General features: G+C 38.3%; 1 protein-coding gene across 9 annotated transcripts in view; it reads right to left on the bottom strand.

Annotated features, from left to right (window-relative positions):
* ARNTL (aryl hydrocarbon receptor nuclear translocator like) overlaps positions 1 to 27,454 on the bottom strand; it is a 53,324-nt gene that overhangs the window by 13,910 nt on the left and 11,960 nt on the right. For 3 of the 9 annotated variants that reach the window (XM_030038517.2, XM_030038513.1, XM_030038520.1), the window contains exons 2-11: positions 12,951 to 13,074; positions 12,081 to 12,228; positions 8,990 to 9,010; positions 7,894 to 7,932; positions 7,512 to 7,553; positions 6,410 to 6,567; positions 4,888 to 4,967; positions 3,768 to 3,860; positions 2,725 to 2,842; positions 369 to 518 (exon numbers count right to left, since the gene is read on the bottom strand). In XM_030038517.2, the coding sequence (XP_029894377.1) occupies positions 369 to 518; positions 2,725 to 2,842; positions 3,768 to 3,860; positions 4,888 to 4,967; positions 6,410 to 6,567; positions 7,512 to 7,553; positions 7,894 to 7,932; positions 8,990 to 9,010; positions 12,081 to 12,220 (841 nt within the window). In that variant the 5' untranslated portion in view covers positions 12,221 to 12,228; positions 12,951 to 13,074. Of the gene's footprint in view, positions 1 to 368; positions 519 to 2,724; positions 2,843 to 3,767; positions 3,861 to 4,887; positions 4,968 to 6,409; positions 6,568 to 7,511; positions 7,554 to 7,893; positions 7,933 to 8,989; positions 9,011 to 10,708; positions 10,786 to 12,080; positions 12,233 to 12,950; positions 13,075 to 15,821; positions 15,925 to 22,063; positions 22,164 to 24,713; positions 24,734 to 27,454 lie in introns of those variants that run through there. The other 6 variants (XM_030038519.2, XM_030038518.1, XM_030038514.2 and 3 more) reach the window with 5 other exon arrangements.

Raw genomic sequence — 27,454 nt, 5'->3', positions numbered from 1 at the left:
GAGAAATAGAATGGGTAACAGCCCTTCATTGCGGACATTGGCTAGGTCAAGACTGAATGTGGTATGATCAATGTCTGAAGATGCAATAACCACACCAGAACTGGCAGCACAAACTGCCTGCAAATATTTCAAGATAGCAGAGAGGAGAATTTGGCTTTATATGCTAATACAGTGTGTAAGAGCTGCTGGAGCAGGGTTGGGGAGGAGTAAGTATGACGTAACAGACCTAGACATAGTTCATTATCTTAAGAAACATTGACAATGTTCAATAAATACAGAAAATTTAACTACTGCAAATAAACAATTGTATTAAAAAAAAAAAAAGCCTGACAGCCATTACATTTGGTAATAAAATGCGTAATTGTTACCTTTCTTCTTTGAACAGGTTGAAGGAAAATCCTTGTCTTCTACTTTCACGGAAGGTCTATTGCACTTCATCCTACAAAAAAAGGACCGTCTTGCTCCAGAACATAGTCGTGATGGCCCAGGTGTTATATCAGTTTTAACTGGGAGTCCAGCTGCAGCAAACAGAGGAAGTGAGGAAGCCACCTTTGTCAGGTAAAATGTTAACCACAGAAACGATTATATCATACAACCCAACTGTATTGTGTTTCACCTTTCCTGGGACTTGCACTGAAGTCCTTTTATATCCTTCTTCAGAAGCAGAAGTCCTGTTTTGGAGATTTTCACGTAAGTGAATATGTGCAGGACTCAACTGACCATATCAACATTAGAATTTCTGATTTCACTTTCTAGCGCGAAAACATTGACACAAGCTTGAGAACACAGGGTTCTAAATGCAAAAATTAGCAAAAGATTGTACAAATCCACACAAGTTTTGCAATAAACGTTGTGATTTCTTTGAACATTAATCAACTGATTAAAAAGAGAGAGAGATTATTTACCCATAAGAAGAGCAGTACGTCATACATTGTCACTCAACAGGCCCATGACCCTTCAGACTGCAAGCCTTTTCTATCACAACACCCACCCAGAGAGCACAAAGGCACGTATAGAGCAGAAGAGGCCCAGTGCCATTCCGGGTCCACCTCAGCTGGTGTGTTTCTAGACATCAGATTTTTTCGTTGTTCTGATGGAAGGAGGAAAAAAGGTAGCAGTGACCTACACAGGGACTGCAAATCCCCAAGACCTCCAGTTATGTGTAAGAAGTCTCTCTAGCCTCACAGAAATAAGTGCATATGAACATGCCCTAACAGTAAGTCCTGACCTTTATCATATTCTTGCAGGAGATTCTTAGATTCTTTTCCGTGGAAAGTAACTGGAGAAACACAGTACCAAAACACACATCAACTCTGGGAGCCAACAGCAGAGTGCTGGTACAAACAAAGCTCCAGGAAGATGCCTGGCATGCATCAGGAGTACAGGTATCAGCAACACCAATGATGCAGCTGCAGCTCCAGGGGACCGTGCTCCAAGAGCTGATGGAGGATTTAAATCACATAGCAACTTTTCCACAGCTTGCTATCCACTTCAACCATTTTCTGCATGGGGATATGTATAAATGAACAGCTATAAACATGTACAAAAAGTTCTAGGGCCCTGTAGGCTTTCAATGTAAGGAGGAAAACAACAATGCCAATGTTTTAGCGTAAACTGTGCCTCCCTTAAAATTAGAATAGAGTGAGGTCACCTCAAGGAGGTCAGACTGTCCTGCATCACATGCACTCTAAACCGCTGTTCAGTGGCGAGAGTACAAGCTGTGCCTGAGTCACTCATGCCAACGTAAAAATAAATACATACAAACACACTAGTACTCTTTAAGAATATGAGTTCTTGAAATTCTACCAATCAGTCTATCATAGCAGATGGAAGACTGTAATTCATAGTATTTATTTTTGCCCTAACTTTGTCAGAGGCATACAAAAAAAGGAGGTAGCACTGGATATACATGCTTGACAGCCAGACAAAACCAGGAGCCAGAAAAGCTTCAGTTGATCCAGCTGGAGCCTCTAGGCTCACTGCCCTGGAATGATCTCTCTCAGCTTCAGTTTCTGAAGTTGAGCTGGTGGCTTCTTTGAGATGAGATCCTAGAGATTGCTGTTCCTGACAAGCATGGGACTTAATGACCTGGAAAACTGCAGTTGTAAGATACCACCTTCTACTTAAGCAAAGCAGACTCCTGTTATGAGAGTGAATTTAACACCCACTCACCTCAAAAGCAGCAGAGATACAGAACTACTTTAAAATACCAGGGTGGAATAGAGCTAAGAGACATAGTAGGAAATGATTCCAAGGACCAGGTTAAAAACCTTATAAGAGAAAGGTTAGGTCACTGATGGAAGTGGCAATAAGTAATAAATAAATAAATAAAAACAATCCTCTATCTTGACTGATGGCTAAGGATTACCAAAATAATACTGAGTGTATTCGGACCATTGAGAATTACGGATTAGAACAAATACTTCATATGTTTTAATGGGAAAAAATTAAACCTTTGATGCCTGGAAAAGAGAGGATACCTCACAGGTCAAGCCAGTTAAACTAATGCGTCTATACTGCAGTGCATGCCAAACCTACTAGCTTCTCCATTCAGATATCTCTTTCATACTTACTTTTTTTTTTTTCCTGTCTAAGCTAAAACTTCCTTGGCATGACACAATCCAAACAGCACCCCACACACACACACTTTTGACATCACGCAAATATTCAGAAGCGGTGAATCTGGCTACATGACACTGTTTTTCAACAGGTGGTAATACTTACTTTTTGCATCTATAAGCCTTTCTCGTGGCGCAGTGTCAGAAGAAGAGAGCTGCTCTTTCACTTTGGCAATGTCTTTAGGATGAAGGTAATCAAATAAACTTTGACCAATCAAATCATTCTGTAGAGATTGAATATTCAGTCAAAAATTAAAATAATTGTTCAGTATATTTTCTCAATTTTAGCATGCATTATAAACAATCCTTTTACATATAGGTCTAGCCAAGGAACGTCAAAGAGCTGAGATCCAGGATTTAATGGAAGGTATGTTTTCTCTGTATATTTAAGTTATGACTAGATTACATAGTAATTTCATTATGTTTAGTAAGAGTTTTGCAGAAATAGCATGCTTAATCCACCACCAACAGATAGTCTGGTTTCTCTTCAGTCTCACTTCATATGCTATACATTTGAAGGAAAAAAATCATAATTGCAAATGTTCTCTTTCAATATTTACATGATGAGTAGGTATTTAGTATATACCTAACTAAAGGCTGGCTGAGGAAAACTTTTGAAGCTAATACAGTTTTTAAATTTGGTAGGGAGGGCAGATGACAGAAACAATGAAGAGTATTATTTACACAATATATGGTGCAAGTTAAGCCTCACATTAAGCATATATTAAAAACCTGGCTTTGGTATAATTGCTTCCCAGTTTCCATCAGTAAGTATGCTAGCAAACCCAGAATAGACAGAAAGAAAACTTAGTCAAAAAATTCACGTGATGTGATTGGAAGAACCACAGAATGTTTTTTCAATATTTGCTTATATTCCCTATTAGATAACGCTTTTGCAAGCCTGAGGGTAAATCCCTGATCAGAATGCATCAGCGAAGTAAATTTAGTTCCTTTTCACCTCTTTAGTTTGAATGGAAACCAGAAACAATCTTCCCTAATGACATGGCAGAGAAAAGCTCGCTCTTTACAACAAATCTCAGCTTTCAAGACAGACTATTCACATAAATACCCCTCCATATAAACGCATAATCATAAAAAAAGCTTTCAAATCTTTTAAGGCCTAACATTACTTAAAATGGAGAAGAATACCTGACTGTAGTTGAGGATCTTGAAGACAGATTCTGAAACAAACAGTATCTTCCCTCTGTCACAGCCCACAACAAAAAGAAATCCATCTGCTGCCTAATTAGGGGGAAGAAAAAAAAAAAAAGTAAATTACTAAGTTATACATCCTCATTGCATCATTATAACCTTTAAAAACACGTTCTATACAGTAGAATTTCTACATTAGGAGAGCTGTCTTAACATTTGGAGATAACTGAGTCAACAGACAAGATATAAAATTACAATAAAGTTTTTTTTTTGCATCTGCAAACATTTTTGGCATCATCCTGGGCACCATGCCCAGAATGTAAAATCACTTTTACAGGAGGAAAGAATCCATGTCTTGTCCAATAATATTATGATTATGTTTAATAAGGCCTTCAAATTAAAATATTATTTTAACCATATTTATTCCATAGTTCCTCTTTTAGAAACTAAACATAACCTGGATATTCATTTATGTGCCTGTAGGCAAGTAATTCCCATTTCAATAGTACTCTCTTTCAGTCACATACAAGTATGCAGGATTAGGCCCTAATTTTATAGCTTTAGAGTCACAATGCTGCAGAAATTAAATTCTGCATATGCTGCATGTGGACACTGCAGCGCTTCACAAATTACACAAGCTACTAGAAGAGCTTAACTATTAACAAATCTATACTCTCCACACTATAAAAGTACCATACAGCAAGCAGCCAAATCTACTAAGTCATGTTACATCAGTGACCTCAAAAAAAGGTGTTCATTATATCATTGTATTGCTGAAAATCACATCAAGGTAGCCCATGGCAGAAAGTCTGCAAGAAAACAATTTATGTAATTTTGGTTCATGCCATGAAATAACTGAAGTTTCTGATGGTTACCATCAAAATATCAGAGTTTCCTTAGATGTCCCTCTCAAATCTTCCTGCTTAAATCAAGAGATGCTAGTCACAATTAAAACCCACTGACTTTACACAGTAGTCTTGCAGATTTCTTCATTATCCTCCATAATAAAAACATTCTTAAAAGCTGACATACAAGGCAGGAAAATACTGGTGTTTCACTTTAGGAGAGTTATATTCACAGCCATTAAGATCTCTTTTAATTAAAAGTTGAAACGTACCCTGAGAATAAGATGTTTTAATTCATCATCTGATAGAAAAGCAGGCTTATAGTTTGCTTCTGTGTATGGATTTGTAGCACCTAAAAAAACAAACAAATGAACGTTCCCCATATCACAAACTTAACAATACACACTTAAATGAGCAATTTTCCTTTGCCTGCTTCTTATACTGTTATTCATTGCAGGTGTTCTTTAAAATGAAAGTTGCATTTTGGGTTTGTTTTACTATTAACATGAGCCCCGTTGGTATTAACTTAAAAAAAGGATGAAGCTTTTTTGCTAAAACACAAATACTGCATTATGTAGTAATGCAAATTAAATGCCTTCTGAGATATAAAGTGTTCCTTGACATATTTTTTTAACCCAAATGTTGTCCTTGATTTATGGTCTGGTCTCAGAATTAGCAATGAAAAAGAAGAGATTAAAGAAGAAAAACCTTCAAACTATTTCTTCTCTTTATAACTTAGTAAAACATGACAAGGTCATGCAAACAGATTGTCACTTAGGAACTTACAAATCAGTTCTCTCATTCCATGCCTCTGACAAAAAACAGCATTACAATGATACCATCTCACAATGCCAAAAGCCCCAAATAAGCAATGAGGCAGCTATTTATTAAAGAGTAGTTCTTCTCATTTTATTCCCTTCATAAAGACAAAAGAGAATCAAATTAGTAACCACTGGAGTGCTATGAAGTATTAACCTAATCAAATGACAGTGGCATAAAAAGTTAAACCTTTCAAAAATACTACGATAAATACGATTGGAAGACACCAGGTCTCCTAGAAACTAGAACAGTGACTTAAATTAGCTGCATCGCTGTCTTTTCTCAGGGGCGTATTCTTGGAGGCTTAAGCTTTCACCATCATCACCGATGGTACCCAAGCACTGATTCACTCTTGTATGAAGCTTTAGGACATACAGAAATTTGCAACAACGCCAACTCTTCCAAACCCACATGTTCCCCTTCAGGTGCTTATAACAGAAACTAAAATTGAATTTTCATAGTACTCTCCATTCTTTCACACAGACCTAAAGGTATGAACACAAAACCTCAGAAGTCCTGTAGGAATATTACTTACACCTAAAAATCTAACCTCTCTATCCAACAAGTTTTGCACATTGCCTGCTTAAGAGCACTGCTCAGTGCTATACAAGGTTCAGCTGTGCACTGCCACTTAAGCCCTTTGCTCCCTCGCCCCACCTGCCTCAGCTGCCTTGCTTTTGTTGCATCTAGAGATGGTGATCAATCAGGTCAGATCACGGAAAATTATTCTTTTCTCATCCACAGATTTCCCAGGTGGATCAGGATATTGGACCATGAACCAGCAAGCTATAAATGAACGCACAGCATCAAATGCTAAGAAAAGGGAAGAAAGTCCTCCCAAAACGTATTAACTTATTCATTTTTGGCAAAAGGGCAAGAAAGGGAGAGAAAAAGTATGGCTTTAGGAAATTCCATTTAGCCATCCTCCTTCAGTCCTGTCCTCCCACCCCGCTCCTTCACCCCCAATCAACTTACCACGTAATGTTTTCATATGCTGGACAGCCATTCTCAATACAGTGAGTTTATCTAGCTTTCGAGACATAGCGTTGCACGTTGGTACCAAAGATGCCAGTTCATCTATAAAACTGTTCATTTTATCTCTACGCCTTTTCTCAATTTGACTATGAGCCTCCCTAAACAAGTAAGGTGGTGAGGAAAAACAGAAAAGCATGAGAAAATAAATCATATTTAAAAATCCCCAAATCCAGTTTTACAAAAACACAAAAATAACCTCCTCCTGATAATTAAGTTAGCCTCTTATCCTCAGGAAAAGGACATCCGCATACAGAATTCTTCAGACATTTTATGTTATCTGGGCAAGTAACAGTTACAAGCAATAGGCAAGGCTGCAGCACACAGTTCTAATTTACCAGAAAACACATGTAATGTTGGCCATACAGTACACTGAATCCTCAGTTCTGAAACAATCCACTAAACAGTACAAAACTATCTAGAGATTTCTACTGCTGTACACCAGTTTTGTTCTTAGCATGTACACTGAACTATAACTGGAATCATAAAGGTCACATAAGCAAATTTCAGTGTATAAAAATGTTGACTAAAGCATTCAATTAAGAACTTGTAATCAGTATAGTAATGAATGTACTAAGTATTTAAAATTACCTTTTGTTGTGGCAATATGTTTTCTGCTCATCCTACAGCTTTCCACTTGAAGTATTTGAGATACCTCTGAACTAAACTATTCTTAATCAGGAAAAATTATGATAAACACTAAATAATTTAATTTGGTTTGTATTTTCCCATATTAAAGAGTCACTATTAACACTTTTACAATTGAGTTTGAAAGAAACAAGATGAAGAATGTAACATCAGAAGCATATAGACTTCAATTTCAATGTTAATGAAGTGACTAAAACCAACTTACCTACCGAATTAGTATTTTCACAAAACTATATGCAGTTTATACATGAAAAGTATTAAGAATGCAAAGATATGGAAAAATAAGAGAAGGTCAAAGCTAGAAAAAATTCTTTTCCAGATAAGAAACACATGCAAATATTTCATATGGCAAAATGCAAGATACAATTCTTTTCAAGATACTTGTTTAGAGTATTACCTTGCATTTTTTATTCTGCCTTGTTGGTCTGTATACTCCAATCTGTTGGAAAATGATATCACAAAGTTGGTGTTAAAACCACTAAACCCAACTCTTTTAATGCATCTTATATACCTACTGATCCTTATTAAAATCAGATTTTTAAAATTTGAGTATTTATTTAACCTTTCTTCAGAAAAGATCGTTATTTATAATATTGTGGCTCAAAATGTTGGGGTTTTTTGTTTGTCTGTTTTACTTATTTCAACAATCTTAATCCTTTGTCCTAGCAAAGAAACAATTTGGGACACATGACCACAATAACACCGAAAACAGGTATCTACACACAGGATCCTATGTCAGTACTGTGGAACTATCATTTTAGTGACTGTATCAGTAGTACCTTCCATGTTGGTCATCTTTATCTGTATCCATACCTTCCCTGCAGAAACAGAATAAAAGCAATATATCACATATTAAGCAGGATTAGCAAAATTGTTATCAAACTATCATAAAATTAGAATAAAGTATTCCTGTCATCTTTAAATCATAAAAACAAAAATAAGAATATAAAACTGAGAACCTGGAAGGACTAAAGAAGTTGTGTGGTTTTTGTAATATTAAAACATTTTCTTAAATTAGTTGTCTCTCCTTTGGAGCTAACAATATGGCACAGTTTGATGTGTTTGACAGTAAAACATGCTGCAGTTCAAAGATATCATCTGTCATAAAAATGTTTTTCAGTTAACTAGAGTGGGGAAAAAAAAAAGAACATATCAAAGCAGATACTTTTCATGCCTTCATCAGAAATAGGGCTACTAACTTGCATTTACTACAGTTAAAATTTCAACCAGAGGCAGTTATCAAAGTGCCTAACATAAAATTCACAAACCGCCCTGATTTACTTTATGCAGATGCCTGTGTGTTCTACACTTTAGTTTGCCTTACGGTAGTTGACTTTGGGGTAGGAGATGGTAATAATCTAGACCAAAGAACTATTGGAGAACGCCAAATGCACACACAGAATGAGAGACTGTATGAAACTAACCAGGCACATTTCAAATTAGTACAACTTTCAGTGTAGATACATGGCTTGCTTTTGTCTCAACATGAAAAAAAAAAAATGTAAGGAAGGAGGCGTGAAGAATAAAAAGGACCCTCCTTATTACATTTTAATATTGTAACCATATGTATAGAAATAAGGAGAGGAAAGCATAAGTTTTCATAGCTGTATCTGGTAAAAAAAGTTGAATGCCTAAGACTATAGCACTGTTAGACAAAAGAATAAGGAAGAGAATGTTTTGAGAGAGAGAGATCGATCTCTTTATACATCTATATATCTTTCTCTGTACAACTGTGCTTGAATGGACACTCATAAGTCTGGCTTATTCTGGTTTAATTTTTCCCTACAAATTTTTAAGTAAATGGGAGGGAAAGACAAGGAAAAACACAGGGCATCTTTTTGAAGTGAAACCAATTATTAAAATATTTATACTTACTCAAAAGGAAAGCCATCGAGCCTGAAAAGAAAGAAAAATAGAAGTACACCACATATAGGAAATAAGAATAATGTCTTACATTTTCTCTTGACATTCTCAAGCTACTTTACATCCTATTTGAAATGAAAAGCATAATGAAAAGACAATAGCAGTGAGCATATTCTAAGGAAACAAGCTTGTTCAAATTAATCTACTTTCTGAAAGAATAATTCTGCTTTTTAAGAAAAGATAGCATAGTTCATTACACTTAATGGGAAACACTAGTAAAACAACTAACCTAAATTATATTATGCAAATCACTGAGATACTGTTTTGTCTTCAGAAATGAAAGATCTGTGCTATATGTGCGTTGCCCTCGTAGTTAGATAAATGGGATTTTGGAGGACTCTAAGGCCAGAAATAAAATAAAAAAATAATTAAAAAAAAAATTCCCAAGTTTCTCAGTTTTTGATTCTGCCCAGCAGGACAGATGAACATTTTCTTTTAGTCAGTATTAAAGTCCTAAAGTCTGTATAAAGTTCAGAATTATCATAAGGAAATGAAACAGAATTTCTATATGCAAGCTAACTGCTGGTGTCACTTCAAGACTGTAAAGTGATCTGAAATACCACTGAGCTTTAACCTGTTAAGAGGCTGTTTTATAAAAGTCTTATAAAAAATCTTCTCATAGTAGCCATTAACATACTAGTTATTCCTGTTCAACATTGGACATTAGCCTTCTTAAAAATAAACATAGTAGACTTTCATATAATATTCATTGCACTTTTAAATCAATTATCTTTGTGATTAGTTTTTAGAAGAAGTTTGAATAATGCTAAAGGTTTTCTTCATCTCTCCATTTGCACATTTGAGTTACTGTCTTAGTCAATGGCTCAAAGCACTTCTGATCTCACAAAGAAAGAGCATACAGGTCTAGAATAGGACTTAGAAACAGAAATGAGGCATCAGTTTTCCACTTGTGATGCCACTTTTACCTACAGGATGCTTGTTGTGACAAAATTTATTTTAGCCTTAGAAAAACCCAGAAAGCAAAATCTAAGAGAGGTAGAAGGTAAGTTACAAATGCTTCAGTATAGTTTGTTTTCTTATCATATATTATTTCAATCGAAAACACTTCTCCCAAGAAAAGAAATTAACTGTTTATAGACCTGTGCACAAAGTCTTGGATTCCAGCATTTGACTAAAACAGACAGTAGTGGAGAACAGACGACCTTTGCTGAAGTGACAGCAATAAATTGGACAGTAATTTTCAGGGAGCGGCAGGAAAAAGAATTGAAAAGAAGCTGGTGTGGAGAGCTGAAAGCACAGCCGATCAATATGCTTGCTTGTACTTGAGAGGTGAACGAAGAACCACACTAAACAGTCAGGTTCTGCCTTCCTTATTCCCTGACTTCACCGGTAAATGAAGCATAAAACTTGACACTCGGACAATTTATGTAAAAAAATAAATTGTTAACAGGCAGCAAAAGCTGAACAGTAGCATTTCTGAACATTTACCAATACATACGTATAGAAGGAGGGATCAAGGAAGTCTACCTTAAGTTCTATTTTAAAGTAATAGGAATATTTATTAGCCACCATTTCCTTTGCCACACAACACGAACTGTGGTATGATGACAGCTGTTGTAAACTTATTTTACTTAGGATTCAAGGAAACAGTGTTTTCACATATTTAAAAAAAAAAGCACACACAACCTAAAGGGCAGAATCATAACTTACAAGAGCAAGCTGTCTTTTGGAAAAGAGGACTTGAGCAATGCTTCCTACCCAGAAGAATAAAGATGGAGAAATCCTTTCTAGAGAAGAGGAAGTTGGTGAGATTGAGGCTGTTCACTGAATTTTGTAGTAGTCAATTCAACCAGAGGGAGTCATGTACTTTTCAGGAAGACTAAATGCATATTAGAGAAGGTACGTATGCAGTATGTTTGTGGTCTTTAAACAATACTTGAAGTTTTGCGCATAAGTACTCCTAAAAAGAAGTCCTATGCACAGGGAACCTAATTCTTAATTGTCTTGCTCAGCATGGATTAAAAATTCTACCCCTCCCTGTAAAGAGAACTGCCAACAATCCAAAGGCCAACAATGATAAAATTTGTACTAAGTTACATAAAAATGGACTACGTAGCTATATTAATAACAGATGGGACCCATTCACAAGTTACCCTCAGCTAGATTTTGTAAAGTTACAATACATACAAGGTTTGCACAGCGACTTAGAGTAAGTAGGTTGGTCTTGGTGTACCTACTGCAGAAGACATTATACATTTGGAAATTTGGCAAACTTTATTATGACCTTCACTATTCTAAAGCAGAGCTGGTGTGATTTCTTTCTATTTCAAATACCTGCCCCAAGAGAGAAGCTATGGCTTGGACGATGCTTCTGAGCACTGTTATTAGCAAGCTTCCCTTAAAGAGAAGCAGCTTTCTTGAAACAAAACCACATTCTACCACTGATTCAAAAGAAACCAAGTTTTTATTTTGTCAGGAATAACAGCCTACAGTCGAGAACCAATACAAGACTAAATCAGTTGATTAAAGAGAAGGCAGATCTACTGCCTCAAACCAGACACTATTCAGATTCATATTCAACTGGGAGACCAAAATAGCTTCATCAGGCAAAGGCTGCCAGTGAACTGATAGGAAGTGACTAAAAAGGCAAAAAATAGGCAAAGAAAAGGAACTAGTTCCAGTTTTGCTTCTGCTTTTTAATGAATTTATTATCTTCCCTCCTGCTAGTCAGACATTCTATTTCCTATGTAAATGGTCAATATAATAAACCTTCACACTGTACATTACATCAGTATTAGTTTTTCCCCCCCCTTCATCAGCCAGAGGTTTCTTTCCTCAGCCTTACACCATCTGATAGCCCTCAATTCTAGCTGCACCGAGATGAAGGCTTTATTTTTATTATTAAAACATGAACTTTCCTGTTAGTACATAGTAGCTTTTTTCTTTATTAAAACCTTTATGACAGGTTGTCAAGAAAAGGTTATTTAAAAACTGCTATAAATATTTCTGTCGTCTCCCCCACTGTATTATTATGTTACAACCTCTTTTTAACAGTGTTAAAATCAAGAGAAATCCAACTTACTGATAATCGGTAGAGCTTCCCTTTCTTTTCCTATTACAATCCATTCCTGAAGTGCTAAGGGAACTGGAGATCAAGTCAGCAGGGTCTGGTGACATAAAGTCACTAATTGTAGAAGATATGTCCATCCTTTGGTCTGCCATTGGATTGTCTAACATTAGGGGAAAAAACAAACGACCATACAACAAAACCCCACTGCATTAATAGAAGCAGAAACTTACATATTTTTAACCAAAACAACAAATCTTAAACTTAGTACTCTTAAAAACTGCAAAAATCACAATTCTATTATTTCCTTTTGCTGTGAAACAGATAATAGGCAATTTCTGCTCTTCCATTTACTGGTGTATTGAATATTGAAAGCCAAACCATGACCATTCTCAAAACACAATATAATTGTTTTTAAAGAATGATCAGCATGATCTTTAACTAAACCAGGTTTACTCTTATTTTAACTGGCCAGCCAACTGCTTCTACCTAACACATAAATAAAGGATAAGTTCTATCTGTCTTTTGCTGACTGGGAACACTAGTTTTAGTGTGTCTCTCCATTTGAAGATCATATTATCAAAGTTCATAAGCTTTGAGAGTTCTAATCCCACTGAATTTCACAGAACAGAATTCAGAAGATTTCCCCAGAAAACCAGGTTAAACACCTCTACCACAGCAGACCCCACAAATAAAAGACTAATAATCCAATGGTGGTCTAAGATGACTAGTTAAAGGTACAAAACCGAATCTAGTTAGCTTTTTCATCCAAAACATACAAATTTTAATCCTCTAGACTGCAAATAATTATATTGTTGGAAGAAACCCTGTGAAAAGTTTATTCATTACTAAATCACATCAACTGTGAAACGGAAGAGTTTTTACCTGAAAGCCTGTCTTGGAAGCCTAGATCCACCTGGGGAAAGATGATGATGCTCAGCCTGAAGCAGCTGATCACCTTAAAACTCTTCCATGCCTCATATTCTGTCAGTCAAGTACTTTCAAAAACCTGAATGGGAAGAAACCCAGCAAGCTTAAAAAACACTTTCAAAACAAGTTTATTTAGAACAATCGTTTTAGACACAGTTTACAACAGCAAATAAGATGTCTTCTCCTCAAGGATCGATTTTTAATTTCCTTGTCCATCATCAAAAGAGTTAGATGTTGGGATGTGCATCTCCAATGGACCAAGCTTTGGAACAGAAGGAATCTCTTCAGCATCATCTCCTTTTGGGCTCTGCTTATCATTCTTTGATCTTTGCATAAACCCCCTCCACTTACAAACAACGATCAGATCTGAACACATTTATTGTCAGATGCTACCAGAATGAGTCCAACTGCTGTTACAGTGCAGAAGACAGACTTACCCCTTCACTCCTGGCTGCCTCACTTTTAAGGCAGCCATAGAAGCAAGACAGTTTGGGTTTGGCTTACTATTTTATTTTCCCTTGTAACAGCAGCTGGCATTTGCAAAGAAAAGGGTGTTAAACATTGTTCTATTCTGCAGGCTTCAAGTTTTAAATAAAATCCACATCCCATACTATAACTCAAGTCCTCAACTGTGTCTCCCAACTACACTGTAAACTTAGTGGCTGGTCTGCAGGTGGATGTCCTTCCCCTCCAGATTTCTGTCACAAGTTTTTCAGCAAAACTTACTATGCAAGAATTAAAAACGGTTTTAAGTCTGCCTCTTGCAGAAAAACGTGAAAGTCTTCTGGATACCCTGTTTTCTGGTTAATGCATCTGTGAACATCCTGACTGACTTTCCAACCTGTGACGACAGCAGAACTTCCCAGTTACACAGATCAGCAAGCTCCCATGACACTCTCAGAAGTTCGCAAGTCAAACAACCAGTATTCTGCCAACATGACCACATTATAACTGATTTTACTGAATCACGTCTACAGATATGTTAAGAGTTATAAGCCAACAGAAACCTCACAAAATCCAAAGTCAATGGTATTGTTTTCTTCAGCTCTACCAGAATAGCAAATCCAGAATTTATTTCAGAACTTTAAATTATCTAAATTGTTGGTCCTTTTACAGTAAAAACAGTCAGGATCACAGCTCTTAAATCTAAGGTCAGGCAAGTCACTGCCTTAATACCACCAATTTTTGAACAGAGGATCATTGTTCTAGAAGCAGAGCTTCCAAGCTGCTGCTGAGGGCTCATCATCCATCTCACCCAACAACTTCTCTGTGGTCCTTTCTCAAAAACGAAAAAAGGAGTCAGGTATTTGTGAGTGGGTGTACATACTGGTAAAGGCAAGTTAAGAGGCCAGCTGACACCAAAAGGTCACTGACAAAAGCTAAATCAGTACAAATTTAAGTCAAATTATAAATTACCACTGAATCCACAGCCACAGTTTATTTAACAAGGCTTTCATTCACACCAATACAGTTACTTGTAGATCAGGCCTTACTTTCTTCATGTATCAGCCTTTTCCTAGTTGTCTGCTTTGTCTCTCTTACTCTAAGTAGTCCAACAACTATAAACTCCATTATATTACTGTGGTTTATGAGATTACTGCAGCTTAATTTACAAGCCACCAGTTAAACCACAGTCACTGACCATTTCTCTGTACTTGGTTCAGATCCAAAAACATTATTTTCAACCTCAGCTGACATGCAGAAGTTAGTTATAGCTAAACTTAGTGTGGCCTGTGGCTAAGCCCTATGAATCCAGAGCTAAAAGTACTGTCACATCAAACTACTTACAATGCCTCCTTTTTACACTGTCCAATTACTGTGCATCCATGATTCAGTCTTGGAACCCAATATAAAACCCAAGCGCTGTATAATTCACATACTAGAAAGAAGTAGTTTCTAAAACTTCTGGCCCAAGCGACAACTAACTTTCAGAAGTTCCTGAACGCCTCTATATGTGAGCATACTTGTTGAGCTCACATTTTACTGCTTAATGTAATTTCATGGACCACTTACGACGACCTCAGACAGAAGGTTGGAATGAGCTGGAATTAAAAAAGAAAAAAGGGGAAAGAAGGGTTTGTAAGTTTAACACAGTCCTTTCCCTTTAAGAATGCCTGCAACAGTCAGCACTTTAGCTTAATCATCAGAACACTGCACAAGTCACTGGTGTGCTTTAATGCAAAAAAACCCCCCCCCAAAACCCCCAAAAAACCCCAATTGCTTTGTTGTTCATCTCAAACCAAAAATTTCAAAGCAGTTTTACAGAAAAAAATCTTGAAATCAAGTATCCATTCAACTGAGCTGCTATTTTAAATTATAACCAAGTGCCTATATTTGATAGTTTCAAAGCAGCTATTTAAGTGTCTTGACCACTAAAGCAGAACAAAATTACATAAAAAAGAATTACAGAATTCTCAATTTCTTTTCAAGTCAGCCTTTTCTCCACCATGTCCCAAATGCTCAACCCAGTTCTAACAACCACAGTCCTACATTTTAGCATTATAGGAGTTAAGAATCACGCATGTCTCTTGAAATGAGGTTTAAAGTTAAGAGAATGTCAACCCGATGATCAGAGCAAAAATCAGCATGCCCCACTATAATAAACAGTGAACACTTCAGAGAAATGTTTTGTCGCAAGGCTCTGTTAAAATTCTGAAAAAAATTGAATATATTACTATCTTTTCAGCTTCCAGCTGCTAGTTGTTCAATGGCTCAAAAAAATCCTCTATGAGATGGAACACAAAAGTTACCCATATATATAAGCAAAGTTCAAATCTTCCATTTATGGAAGATTGGCCTATTGGCCAGAGTACTCCAAGGATCTACTTGAAAAAATGCCATGTAGTCCACTTCCTGGTTAAATTCTCCTGTAGATGAGAATCAAATGATATTTTGTCATTGTATTGCATGACAGTGCCTCTCCACAGCCTGTTTGGGACTATTTCCTTTAGATTGAATGCAAGGGAGGGGAGTCCTTTCTCCAACCTCCTGTAACAAGGCTAATGAGACAGTAAAAACAAATCTTACTGTTCATCCCTTAAAAAAAAAAGTTAGGTGACACGTGACTAGCTTAATCATGCAGCAAAGCTGATCACGAGTACATAAACACCTCTGAGCAAATCAAGGTCAGAGCTAAAGTAGGTCAACTACGTCTGCCAAGCACCCATCCAGGAGTCAAGAACTCTTTACACAAGCACCACCAGTTTCAGTTACCCCTAGGCAAGAGTCAACTACCTCCAACATACATATATATTTATTCTAAAAGTAACACAATTCATAACTTTGTGAATCAGAAGCGTCTCATATCTTAAAAGCACTCTTTCACAATGACAGAGGAAAACTGTGGTGTGGTTTCCTTAAGAAGTAATTGAAAAGATACTCATTGTCCCTATGCGTAATGACTGAACCAAAAACAGCTACAAAAAGGAAATCATCTGCTTCCCTTCAGAGCAGTATTCCATCTCCAAAACCAACTGTCACAGTACGAACTAGTAAAACACAAGAATGGGATTATTTATCTTCACTATCTGTATTTCTTCGAGAGGTGTTGTAAATGCATGTATACTCCAGATGTGCACACACGCAGTAATGGTGGGAGATTTCTGCTCAGCACCACAAGGACGGCAAGCACCCCTACGATGATTTCAAGACGCATACTGGCACACATGGGCACGGCTGCTGCAAGTAACGAGCACTTCCTACATCAGAATCTTTATTATAAAATACTCTGTAGGAACCAAAGGAACATCTCTGAACTAAAGCAGTGGTGTTTTCCTTTTCCTTCAGTACTTAGGGAGCAGCTGTCAGAATACTTCATATTTACCCGATATATTGATACTGTTTTGTTTTAATGGCACATTTGTGTTCCTTGAACTCCCTACTATTATTTGCAAGCACACTCTGTACTCCCAGAAGATAAAAAGCCCTGCGGCTTCCTCTCACGTGCAGATGCATCTCACCGCACCCTCTGGAGCAAAGAAGTGATTTTACCCTGGTTTGCTGGTTGAGGTCGTCCTTTTACCACTCACTCATCAGCACGTTCACCAACCCCTGGCAGCCTAGGATCCGCATCTGAGTTTTGGAACTCTTCCCGACCCAAGCTCTTAGTGACATCGGTAGCTCGTGTTTCAACCTCGTCCTTAACCACACAGGCACACAGAGCAGCAGTGATCCAGCAGCCTCTCACGTTAGCAGCTGCTGCTACCCAGCCCCTCACAACAGGGCGCAAGTATCCCCTGCTCTGTGGAAAGCAGAGGCGCAGCCTTCAGCTGCTCGAGCGACTTACTGTTCCAACAGCTGCTCCCCATCTTTCCTAAGGAAAAAGTAGCAGGCTGGAGGGAAGCAGCCCATGAATTTAAACCAGCCACAAAGCTACAAGATGAATCATTTTGGCACGGGGGAAAAAAAGTCTCCAACAAACATAAGAAAAACTCCACACACACAAAGAACATCTTTCAGCTCTAGGAAGTTAATGTAAAGGCAGTTTCTCAATAGATCAATATACTGTCCGCATGCACTCCCCTACCGAAAGCAAGTCTGTTCATCAGTAATGTCTCTGAGAAAAGACAGAATGAGTCATATTATGGCATCACCTCACAGGAGTTTTCCAGACTGTCATAGAGGTAATGGAGCCACAGGACAACATTCTGAATTTTGTGTTGTTCATAGAGCACTTAGACTTCCAGTTCAAGAGGGGCCTCAGATCCCATCTCTCCTTGCCTAAAAGGGGAAGTACTTAAAACTTTTACTTCCAGCTACTTTAACAAAGGACTTCTCTGTTGCTCCAAAACCAAGAAAAAGTGGTAACTAAAATAACTTTCTCTTGCACTGGGGAGCTCAGAACTAGACGCAGGAACACAGAAGTGTCTCACCAGTGCTCAGTAAACGGGAAGGATCACTTCCCTCGGCCTGCTGGCGACACTACTCCAAACGCAATCCAGGAGGCTGCTGGCCACCTTTGCTGCTAGGGCACCGCTGGTGGCTCACGGACCCCCAGGATCTTTTCTGCCAAGGTGTTTCGTAGCTGGTCAGCCCTAGTCTGTGCTGGGTCACGGGGTTTTTCCTCTCCAGGTGCAGGACTTGGCATTTCGCTTTGCTGAACTTCATAAGGTTCTTGTCAACCCTTTCTTCTGGCCTGTAGAGATCCCTCTGATTGGTAGCACACCCATGCGGTGTATCACTCACTCCTCCCTGGTTTGCACTGTCTGCATCTGAGTATGAAGCTTCAGACAGCATGGAAAGAAAGGAAAAGAGGCTGGTTCTTGAGAGAGAACCAAACAGATTTAACAACCCCCCCAAATCCTTGCTCACGTTCTTCTCTCAGTGAAGCAGGTAAACGTTTGCTTCAAGGCTGGTGCAAGCCCCATGGGAAGGCCTTACGGATGGCGATATGGACCATCTGCACAGCAGAAAATGAAAACTGGAACAAAACCAAAGGCAACCCATACCACTTCTAGGAGTCAAACCTGTTTAGACTGAAAGGGGTCTGTCTGTGCTATGGATGAAGTATTTCCCTCCCTAGTAGGGGACTGGTACATACCTGCAGTGATATAGCTAAAAGTCTAGCATACAATTCTACAGAACAGTCACTGGGTCTGGAGACTATCATCATCAGGAGCAGCATCCTGACTAACCGGCTGACCCTCAGACACAAGAGATTTCATTTCCTTTCATGTCTCAAGACCATTTGCCTCTCTACCTATTCAGGGAATCCCAGCTAACGGAGTGTTTCAACAAAGCTTGCTAGTTTGCAATCATTATTGAAAGCTTGATCTAGCATAAGCTTCTTGCCAGCCAAGATTAGACTCTTTGAGCTCTTATTCTTCGAAGCAAGCTTATGTTAGCCTGTTTGGATATTTCATTTTGGGCAGCCATCAAAAGGAAACATCACAAGGGAACTAATCAAGCCCTTGTGAAAAGGTGGTGATGCACACGCTGCTTTTACCAGAGGAACTTGGCCTACTTCAACAATCAATCCTTCAGTACGTGTACTCCTTAGGCTTCCAAAAACTGCTTCCACACAGAAAACAAAATGGACTAGCCTTTCTTGGAAGACCAGGTTTCAAAGGATTTCTGCAGCACACCTACCAAACAAGGCTGTTACGTACACATGAAGCAAACTATAGCCTGTCTACAGGCTTCTGGAAGCAACAAGTACTGGCCCTCACATCACTAGATGCTGGGTATATCAGTGCTCAAGTAATTCCTAAGCTCAGCCACAGTGGCCAGAACAAGAGTAACCAGTTCAGTTGTCACTAGTTAGAGCAGGAATCAGCAAATTCTGCCTCAGAGCTGTGCAAACATTTTACTGCGTGCCTTATAAGATTCTACAGACACACCGAGATCCCCACAAGTATCCTAGGAACATATTTTCAGATTTCATCTCAAATGTCAAGAAGATGGATATTTTCAGGAGGCTTTTACAAAAAAGTATAGCCTTCATACAAAATCTCTAAGACAACAGCGGATCTCCTACAAAGAATAGGAAAAATTACACTGAGAATTACACCCAGGTGTAACTATCAATGCAAGATCCACTCTCAATTAGCACACTCCTTCATGCCTTTGGATGCCTTATTTCAACAGGTCCTGCTGATTAAAAACATCCAGTTTGATTTCACTGGAAATGGATACAACTGAAATGGAATAAAAATCAGTTATTCTGAGAACAGCTGCTTGTAGGAAAAGGACTGAGCTCAATATTGTGGTTTAATTATTTAAAAAACAAACAAACCCCACAAACCAAACCAACTTACTTTAAGACAACACTACTGACATTTTGTTCAGCACAGCACCCCAGAATTTCTGTACTGCAAGTTATAGAACAACAACAAAATTATATTTCACATCAAAAAATGGGGTCCACCAATGTTAAATGCTGGTAAAGTAAGTTCACAAAATCTATGTTAAGATGTAGTATTTAATATTCATTTATTCCAATCCTTCAGAAGACTTTGTGCATGTGTGGGAAGGAACAAAGTATTATATTTTCAACATTGGGGAGGGTGGGAAGATATAAAATTAATAGACAACAGAAACTTCAAGTGCTTTGGGCCAGACATCTAATTCTACTCATTTAACACCAGAATCAGTTATTCTTTTAGAAATGACAGACCCATACACAGTTAAAGTAAAAATCAACAACCACCAAAAAAATCTACTCCCTCAATTACTGAAATACAAACTTAGGTGAAATTCTCAAACCGAGCTTCCAAGCCAGGTCCAGCCTCCAACATGTGAAGGAGGTACTGTTTCACAACCACCGAAGGCAATCCTTGTTCGTCAATCCTAAGCCATCCAAGGGATTCAGAGGGCGGGTAGAGGGAGCGAGGGGGGGTGTGAAAAACAGAGGGAAATCCATCCTATCATGTGTATAAATCACTTATCCAGCATTAATATGCTTTAAGTAAAAACCTAACCAAACTTATCGTTGAGTTCTTTAGTAGCTTATGTACTTCCAGCATGCTTTGACCAGAAACCTTAAAAAAAAAAAACAAAACCACAACAAAAACAAGAAGAAAAAAAAAAAACCCAAAACCACAAAACAACAAAACCCTCTCAATTGAGGCGGCAGTGGTTCTGTGAAGCCTCCCAAGTTGTACGCATTGCTTCTCATCTGTCAACAAAATAAGATGTCTTATCTTGTGCTGCACTATAGAGTCAACTTCAAAGCAAAAATTTTTAGAAAATTAGAAATTACTCCCTTAGAGGACTGTACACAACCTGGACTGACATTTCCAGAGCAGGAGAAGCATAAAAGGTAACAAGTAGGTAAGCTACTTAGCTCACTCCTCATGTTTACATGAACAGTGGGAATTTACAAATCCATGCATCTTTAACTCACAACTGGGAATGCCTACCTTTTGCACTTGCAGCCCAAAAGATGCAGCTTTCTGTTTCAAGATTTCATCTGACTCCTAAATATGAGCACTAGTTTATAGTGGACAGATGCTTTAGATACAAGTTTTAAGGATATCTTAACCTTTCAGTTACCCTAACTGAACAGGTTAAGTTTCATGCAGTTAAATATACATCTTCTAATTTAGAGCTTATGAATAAATGTCCCAAAGCCTAACTGTTCGTTGTAAGTATTATTATGACTGTGATATGCTGTGGGCAAGTTTAATTTCCTCACTGTAGCTAAGCAAAGCTCTTGTAGCCTCACAATTTGGCAAATATTCTTCCTGTAGTTCATGATCTCCAAAGTTGTCTTTCAATGGCAAAGGCAAAATCCTCTCACAAGAAGTTCTAAGAAATGTGTCTTCTAAAAGGTATCTATATGAAATACCAGTCTAGCAAAACACCTCCTCATTTACTTCAAAGGTAGAAGCTGTATGTCAGATCACACTCTAATACTTACCCACTCTGATCAGTGAATTGGCACACCACGGAACCCATTCTAGGATTTCTTCCTCAAGCTTATAACTACTGCTTGTGCTTTAATATAACTTGCAATAGGATGTCTTGATTTAAAAGATTTCAAGTGAGAACAAGCTTTAACTCAATCCGCTCTTCTCATTGGTAAAGCACTATTTTAGTACTCCATTAGTTACCCCAGCTTCCAGTCACCAAATCCTTCTGTGCTTTTGTCAGGTTTTCATTTTCTTCTCCCCTCCTCATACTAGAGCATTGTAGGCATCAAAACTAGACAATACATTCAAGCTCTGGCATGACTAATATTACCCAAGTAATATTTCCTCACTTGACTTTTAAAGTTTATGTATTCAGGGATGTTAGCCATTTTTCAGTTTAATAGGTTGAACCACTACAGACTTCTTTTAGTCTCTGAAGTGCATTTATTAAGGTGACAAACGTAGTTTCCTGCATTTTCCTTTCGGTTGAATTGCCTCGTCCAAATATTGTTAGACATACAGTTGATTCTGTTTTCTAGTTGCATTATTACTGCAACAAACCCAAATGCATTTGGCATGTGTGAGACCTTTCATTCAGAGATCTATTGCCAAACAAACTACAGCTAAAGACTTTGTATCTTCAAGAACAAAGCATAGAAACAATAAGGGAAAAAATATCACAAAAAGGAGTGTAGACACAGGTGGTTGTATTTATACCTTATACTTTCACTTCCAGCTTTTGCAACACCCCCTCCCGTCCTGCTAAACTCCATCTCTGGCTGGAAGAAGCTGTCCCTGCTCTCAGCACTCTGCCAGCCTGACAAAGAAAAGCCGAGAGGCTGTCAGTTTCCCCTTGATCCTAAAGTAAGCCTTGGGAAAAGGAAGATATTCTCAGCTTGCCTGGAACCAAGCTGGGGTATTCCCCACCCAGCTGCCTCTCTACTGTTTCCTCTAGCACACATATCCCTGACAGGTTCATTTTTCCCCACTGGTTTCTTAAAAGCTGTTTTTGACTTAACTTGACACAAAATCAGCTGTCAACCACATATGCATCACATCCATATGAACATCAATATTTCTTCCTTCAGACTATCTCAGTACTGTATTAGAGGCTCAACTTAATTTTTGTTCTCCCACTATACCACTGGTTTTTGGATAGGAAGGCATCACAGCTTTTTGTTAACTATATGAGTAGGTAGTCTGCTAAAAAAAAAAGCTGCAGAAAAAAGCTGCAGAAGAACATACAATGATGGCATAGCTACTGTATGTGTTAACAAAGTTTACGTATGGAAATGGAGAAATTTACAACTTGAAATTATTTACAAATTTCCACTTTTAAGAAAATAACCCCTCCACACACACGCTCATGCAAATAGCCTCAGCTACCTGTCTCTGCATCCAGAGTCCCTTTGATATGTGGAGCAATAATAAATACTAACATAAATAAGGTCAGCAGTTTGGTTTCCTGAAGTCACACTATTTGCCAGTTAAATCCAAATCAAACTAGCGAAAACTGAGACACTTTGACAATTTAGCACTTGCATGTTTTCTGTAAAACATGCAAAGACACAAACATCAAAAAAAGATACACATGCCATTTTCAGTCTTGTTTAATGCTTCAGAAATAATAACTTCCCCCATTCCTGAAATCCTGTTTTTTAACTGAGCGACATGCTGCTAACACTGAGAAAGGCAGCATTTCAGAGTTATGACAGCTCATACTGTGGCATTATCTGATACTCTGCTCTTCAGAGAGGTTCACATAAAGCAGTTAGGAACCGCAGCAAGAGCAAACACTGAGAAGTAGGGCAAGTTCCCAGCACCCCCCTAGGGCCAGCACTAATATTGATGCAGTGCATTATGAGCAGAATTGCTATAGCTGAAGACGACCCATTCAGCGCACAACCAACAGCAGTGCTTAGTACTGCTACGGGACAAGGCACGCATGACTGCAGGACAGCTTCTTCCAGTCTCACATCATACTTGCACCAGTTTCAAGTGACTGTGAAACCAAAATGTCAACTAAAAGAAGTCCTTTAACAGGACATTAAAAGTAAAGTTAGATGTGTCACCATACCGTATACTGAATGCATGAGTGACATACTCCAGGCATCTTCTGCCGCAGCGCTAGCTACTTTTTATGTTTCCTTCTCTCTTACTTGGATAAACTGTGCAATGTGACACATCTCCAAGGTGTGCCCCAAATACCCTACAATGTACACTTTTCTAAAGCCAGTATCTAGGAAATTTTTGCTTCTGAGACTTTGTAAATCACAGCATTCAGAGTAAGACCTGGTGGAGCAAATCAAGTGATAATTTAGGGAGAAACCATGCAGAATACTTCCTGTCTTTCACATTCATGTCCAGAGTGGCAAGTACCTCGGTAACAGCTATACGGCTTGGAAAAAGTTGTATTTATCTAGCTCAGGATAAGCATGAGATACTGTTGAAAACCACACAGCAAAGTTCCACAGAACAGCTGACATAACATCCTAGTGCCATCAAAGGGATGGCTTCACTCCCTTTTTTTCTTCTCTTCCTTGTCACCCTTCCCTCAGATTTCCTTTCTAGCACAGACTTTATACAGTCCCCAGAGCCTGTCTGCACAGTGTGTCGAATCCATCTGCTCATCAGGCTGAATAATAATAACTTGACAGAAAGCACTGTCTTCTGGGGGGTTAGCAAACTCAGCCATCTTACTGAAAGGTCAGATGATACCCAGAACCAGCACAAAGCAAGGGGGTGAGACATACCCAAAGATGGGAAGGGGCAGAACTGACCCTTTCAACAGCAGTAAGTGGCTAAAATACCCCCGTTACATCCTGTAGCTGCACTTCCAGCTTATTCACAGCACTCCAATATGCAAATCCCCACATGGTTTGAGCAAGGCAAAGTGTGCTGAAACCTTTCTACTGATCCGTACCTGCACTGTGACATTTTTCTCTGCTCAGGAGTTTGTTCTTTTGTGAATCACAAGTTATGAATATACAGGCACAGTAGAGGAACATTCCTATCCACTCTGTATTCATTGCTTCAGTGGGAGTATACGCTTTATTTTCTTGAGAAAGGCCTACAGCAACAGGAAAGCCCTTTACAGAAATGGCTGATAAAACATACTCCCTTTTTGTGCTTTTTTGTGCATGCATTAATGCTAATGTTGAGAACCACCAAATTTCTAAACCTGTGACATTCAGCTGCCAGAGACACATCTGGATGCAAGCCTCAGACTTGCATTTCTCCAGACAGGCTTTTAAAGCTATGATTTCTAATTTAAATCAACTGTCAAGTTTGAATGTGTACCTTCACGTTACAACTGAAACTGAAAAAGTGTTTTAAAATTGCTGTTGTATTTAGAACAAAGACTTACATTACCAAATCATGACAGCCCTTAATAAATGCAGAGGAATGATCAGGAAACACCAGCAATTCACTTAATAGGGTCCTTATGCCATGCAGACATCTCAACTGTTACAAAAAAAAAAAAAAAAAAAAAAAAAAAAAAAAAAAAAGAAAGAAAATACAGCAAGTGCGGAAGAACAGTGTGTCATCCACAAAAAAAACCCCAACCCAAAACCAAAAAAAACCACATATTAAAAGAACCCTGCCAACACCAAACATGGGCAAAAGAGAAAGAAAGCTTGTTCAGAAAAAAACCCACAACAAAACACAGCCACACACACCACAGAAGGACTCTTGGTAAAACTGAAGGCTGCATTTTTAAATTTTTTTTAATGATTGATTTTGCTTGGATCAAAGACCCACCCATGCAACACCCCCCTCCTCCTCCAAGTGAAGAGGGGATGCAATACAGAGCAAAGAGACATCTGAGTAACAGTTGCAAGCAGAAGTTTTTCCAACCCATTGTTTTAGTCCAAAAGAGAACATTCCACGACCTACGCACTCCGATCCCCAAGGACCTAGGGAGGATCACTAGACAGTTCACGTTCCTCCACAAAAAGTTTAAGTAGGTTTAGATGATCTTATTTCCGCAAGCAGCGGGCTTGTGCCAAAAATTAATAATGCAGTCCCTTAGTTACCACTTAAAAATGCTCGTAATTATTTACAGCTCCTGAACAGTACGGAGGACGACTTGGTTATAATCCAACAAATCCACAGCAATTAAATTTATTAGAAAATGGAAAACTTTCTAGTTTCACTTAGTGGAACAAGACAGGCAATGACTTCCAGATAACGAACAATGAAGTAAGCTAGTACTCTTCAGCTTAGAAAATTGACTGGACCAAGGTCTACAAAACCATCAAACATCACAGGGACATCAAACAAAGCTTGGCTGAAAAGGTGAAAACAACACAGCTCTTCACATGAAGTGGTAGGCTGTAGACACTCTCTACCAAATAACAGGAATGCTAGAAGTTCACGTGGTTTCCAAAGAGAGAGGTATGACCAGTTCACAGAAAGGAATTCTGCTGAGGGTTACTACCACATCTGGCTTGTGAAGTCCCGGAGCTGAAAATAACTGTGGGCCAGTATCAGAGGACACCTGCTTGCCCTAATCTTCCTCTTCACCAGGCAGCCACTCGCAGCCACTGCTGGAAACGAGACTCTACAGGAAACAGGTCTTCGTTATGGCATGCAGCAGTCGCTCTTACCTTCTTTCGGTATTAGCAAAAGAACATTATGTCAATTTCTAAGTATTCAGAGAAAACTTCTACTTACAAGTATGACATACATGGAATACCCATAGTGAAAGTGTAAAGTATACAACATCCTCCAAAAAACCTTTCTAGGTTACCTCTAGTTTAAGTCAACTAACTTGCAGTTATCACTGTAACATCACTTAACATCAGGTGGAAGATTTAAATTCAGTCAGTATACATTACACTGAGTTTAGCAAGGCGAATGTAAAAGCTTAGCTTATCAGAAAAAAATAGTCTAATATAGGAAACAAGATTTATATGTTAGGTATCTGCTTTCGTAGGAGGAATTTCAAACCCAGTTTAAACAACTAAATTCCTATGCAGCACCTAGAAACAATAGCACTGAGCAGAGAACCATGTAAAACTCAGTAGGCACAAACCACTCAAACACTGAGAACGCCAGTCCCATCCTTCCCCTTGCTAAGCACTTCAGTTAATACACACAGTTCTCCACTCACCTGAAGTCTTGCCTACAGCATGAAATTAAATTTCAAATCATCAAGTAGAGCTCACAATTCTCTTTTAAAGAGGCCAAAGGAGCCAGCAAAGTAGGGAAACTGTTACTGATAACACGTGGGGAAAATCCCAACCAGACAAACATGCTTAGAATAGAATGGAAAAGAATCATATATTTCAGGGGATCATATACTAATCACTAGATAGAAATATTTCTGGCTTTTTTTAGAGTCCTGTTTTTTGGCAATGTTCACTTCAGAACATGATCTAGAGTCTCATGCACTATTTTGCCCTGACTTTAATAGAGAAATACATACCCTTTTTGTATGTGCTTTTGCCTCAGTCACTCATCTAGTGCTCAACTGAAATATTTTTTAAGGATATCTGCTAAAGCCCCTTCGGCTGTCTTCACGGGTTCTGTCTCCTCTTCTGTGTGTGTTGAATTTATTCTTTGTCCCTAGAGGCACAAGCTTAAGTTTATATTCAATAAATTCTGAAGTAATTGACTAAACAGAAAATATTTACCTTGAGTAACTTAACTAGCAAATATAAATGCCCTTTCATTATCTTCATGTTAAATCACTACATCTTTGTTTTCCTGAATATGAATATCAACTCGTCAAACTCTTCTCCTCCTTCTGCCTCCATCAAGTATCAGCACTTGAAATTTTGTTCTTATACAAATCATTGGTATTGAAACTTGATATTCTTATTTCAAAATAGAGAAGTGTTGTATTCTGCTCCCTTTAATTAGTAAGATTAAAGACCAAAGGCAAGGTTTGCTTAGGTTTTTAGTATTGCTGAACAAAACTCTTAGGTATTACATTTTATCTATGCCTTACAGAATAACAATATGAGAATCCCCAGCAGTATTTTTAACCTTTTAACTTGAAGAAAGGTTGAAAGAGTCTTTATGGATGGTCCCCTCCTCTCCGCTACAAGTCTTTCTGGCCCGGCTCCCTCTCTTTCACAGACCAGTTAAAGCTGTATGCCC

Source organism: Aquila chrysaetos, chromosome 16, assembly GCF_900496995.4.
Source record: "Aquila chrysaetos chrysaetos chromosome 16, bAquChr1.4, whole genome shotgun sequence".
Classification (NCBI taxonomy): Eukaryota; Metazoa; Chordata; class Aves; order Accipitriformes; family Accipitridae; genus Aquila; species Aquila chrysaetos.
The sequence above is the reverse complement of the archived record's forward strand: the minus strand, read 5'-3'. Positions and strand labels throughout refer to the sequence as shown.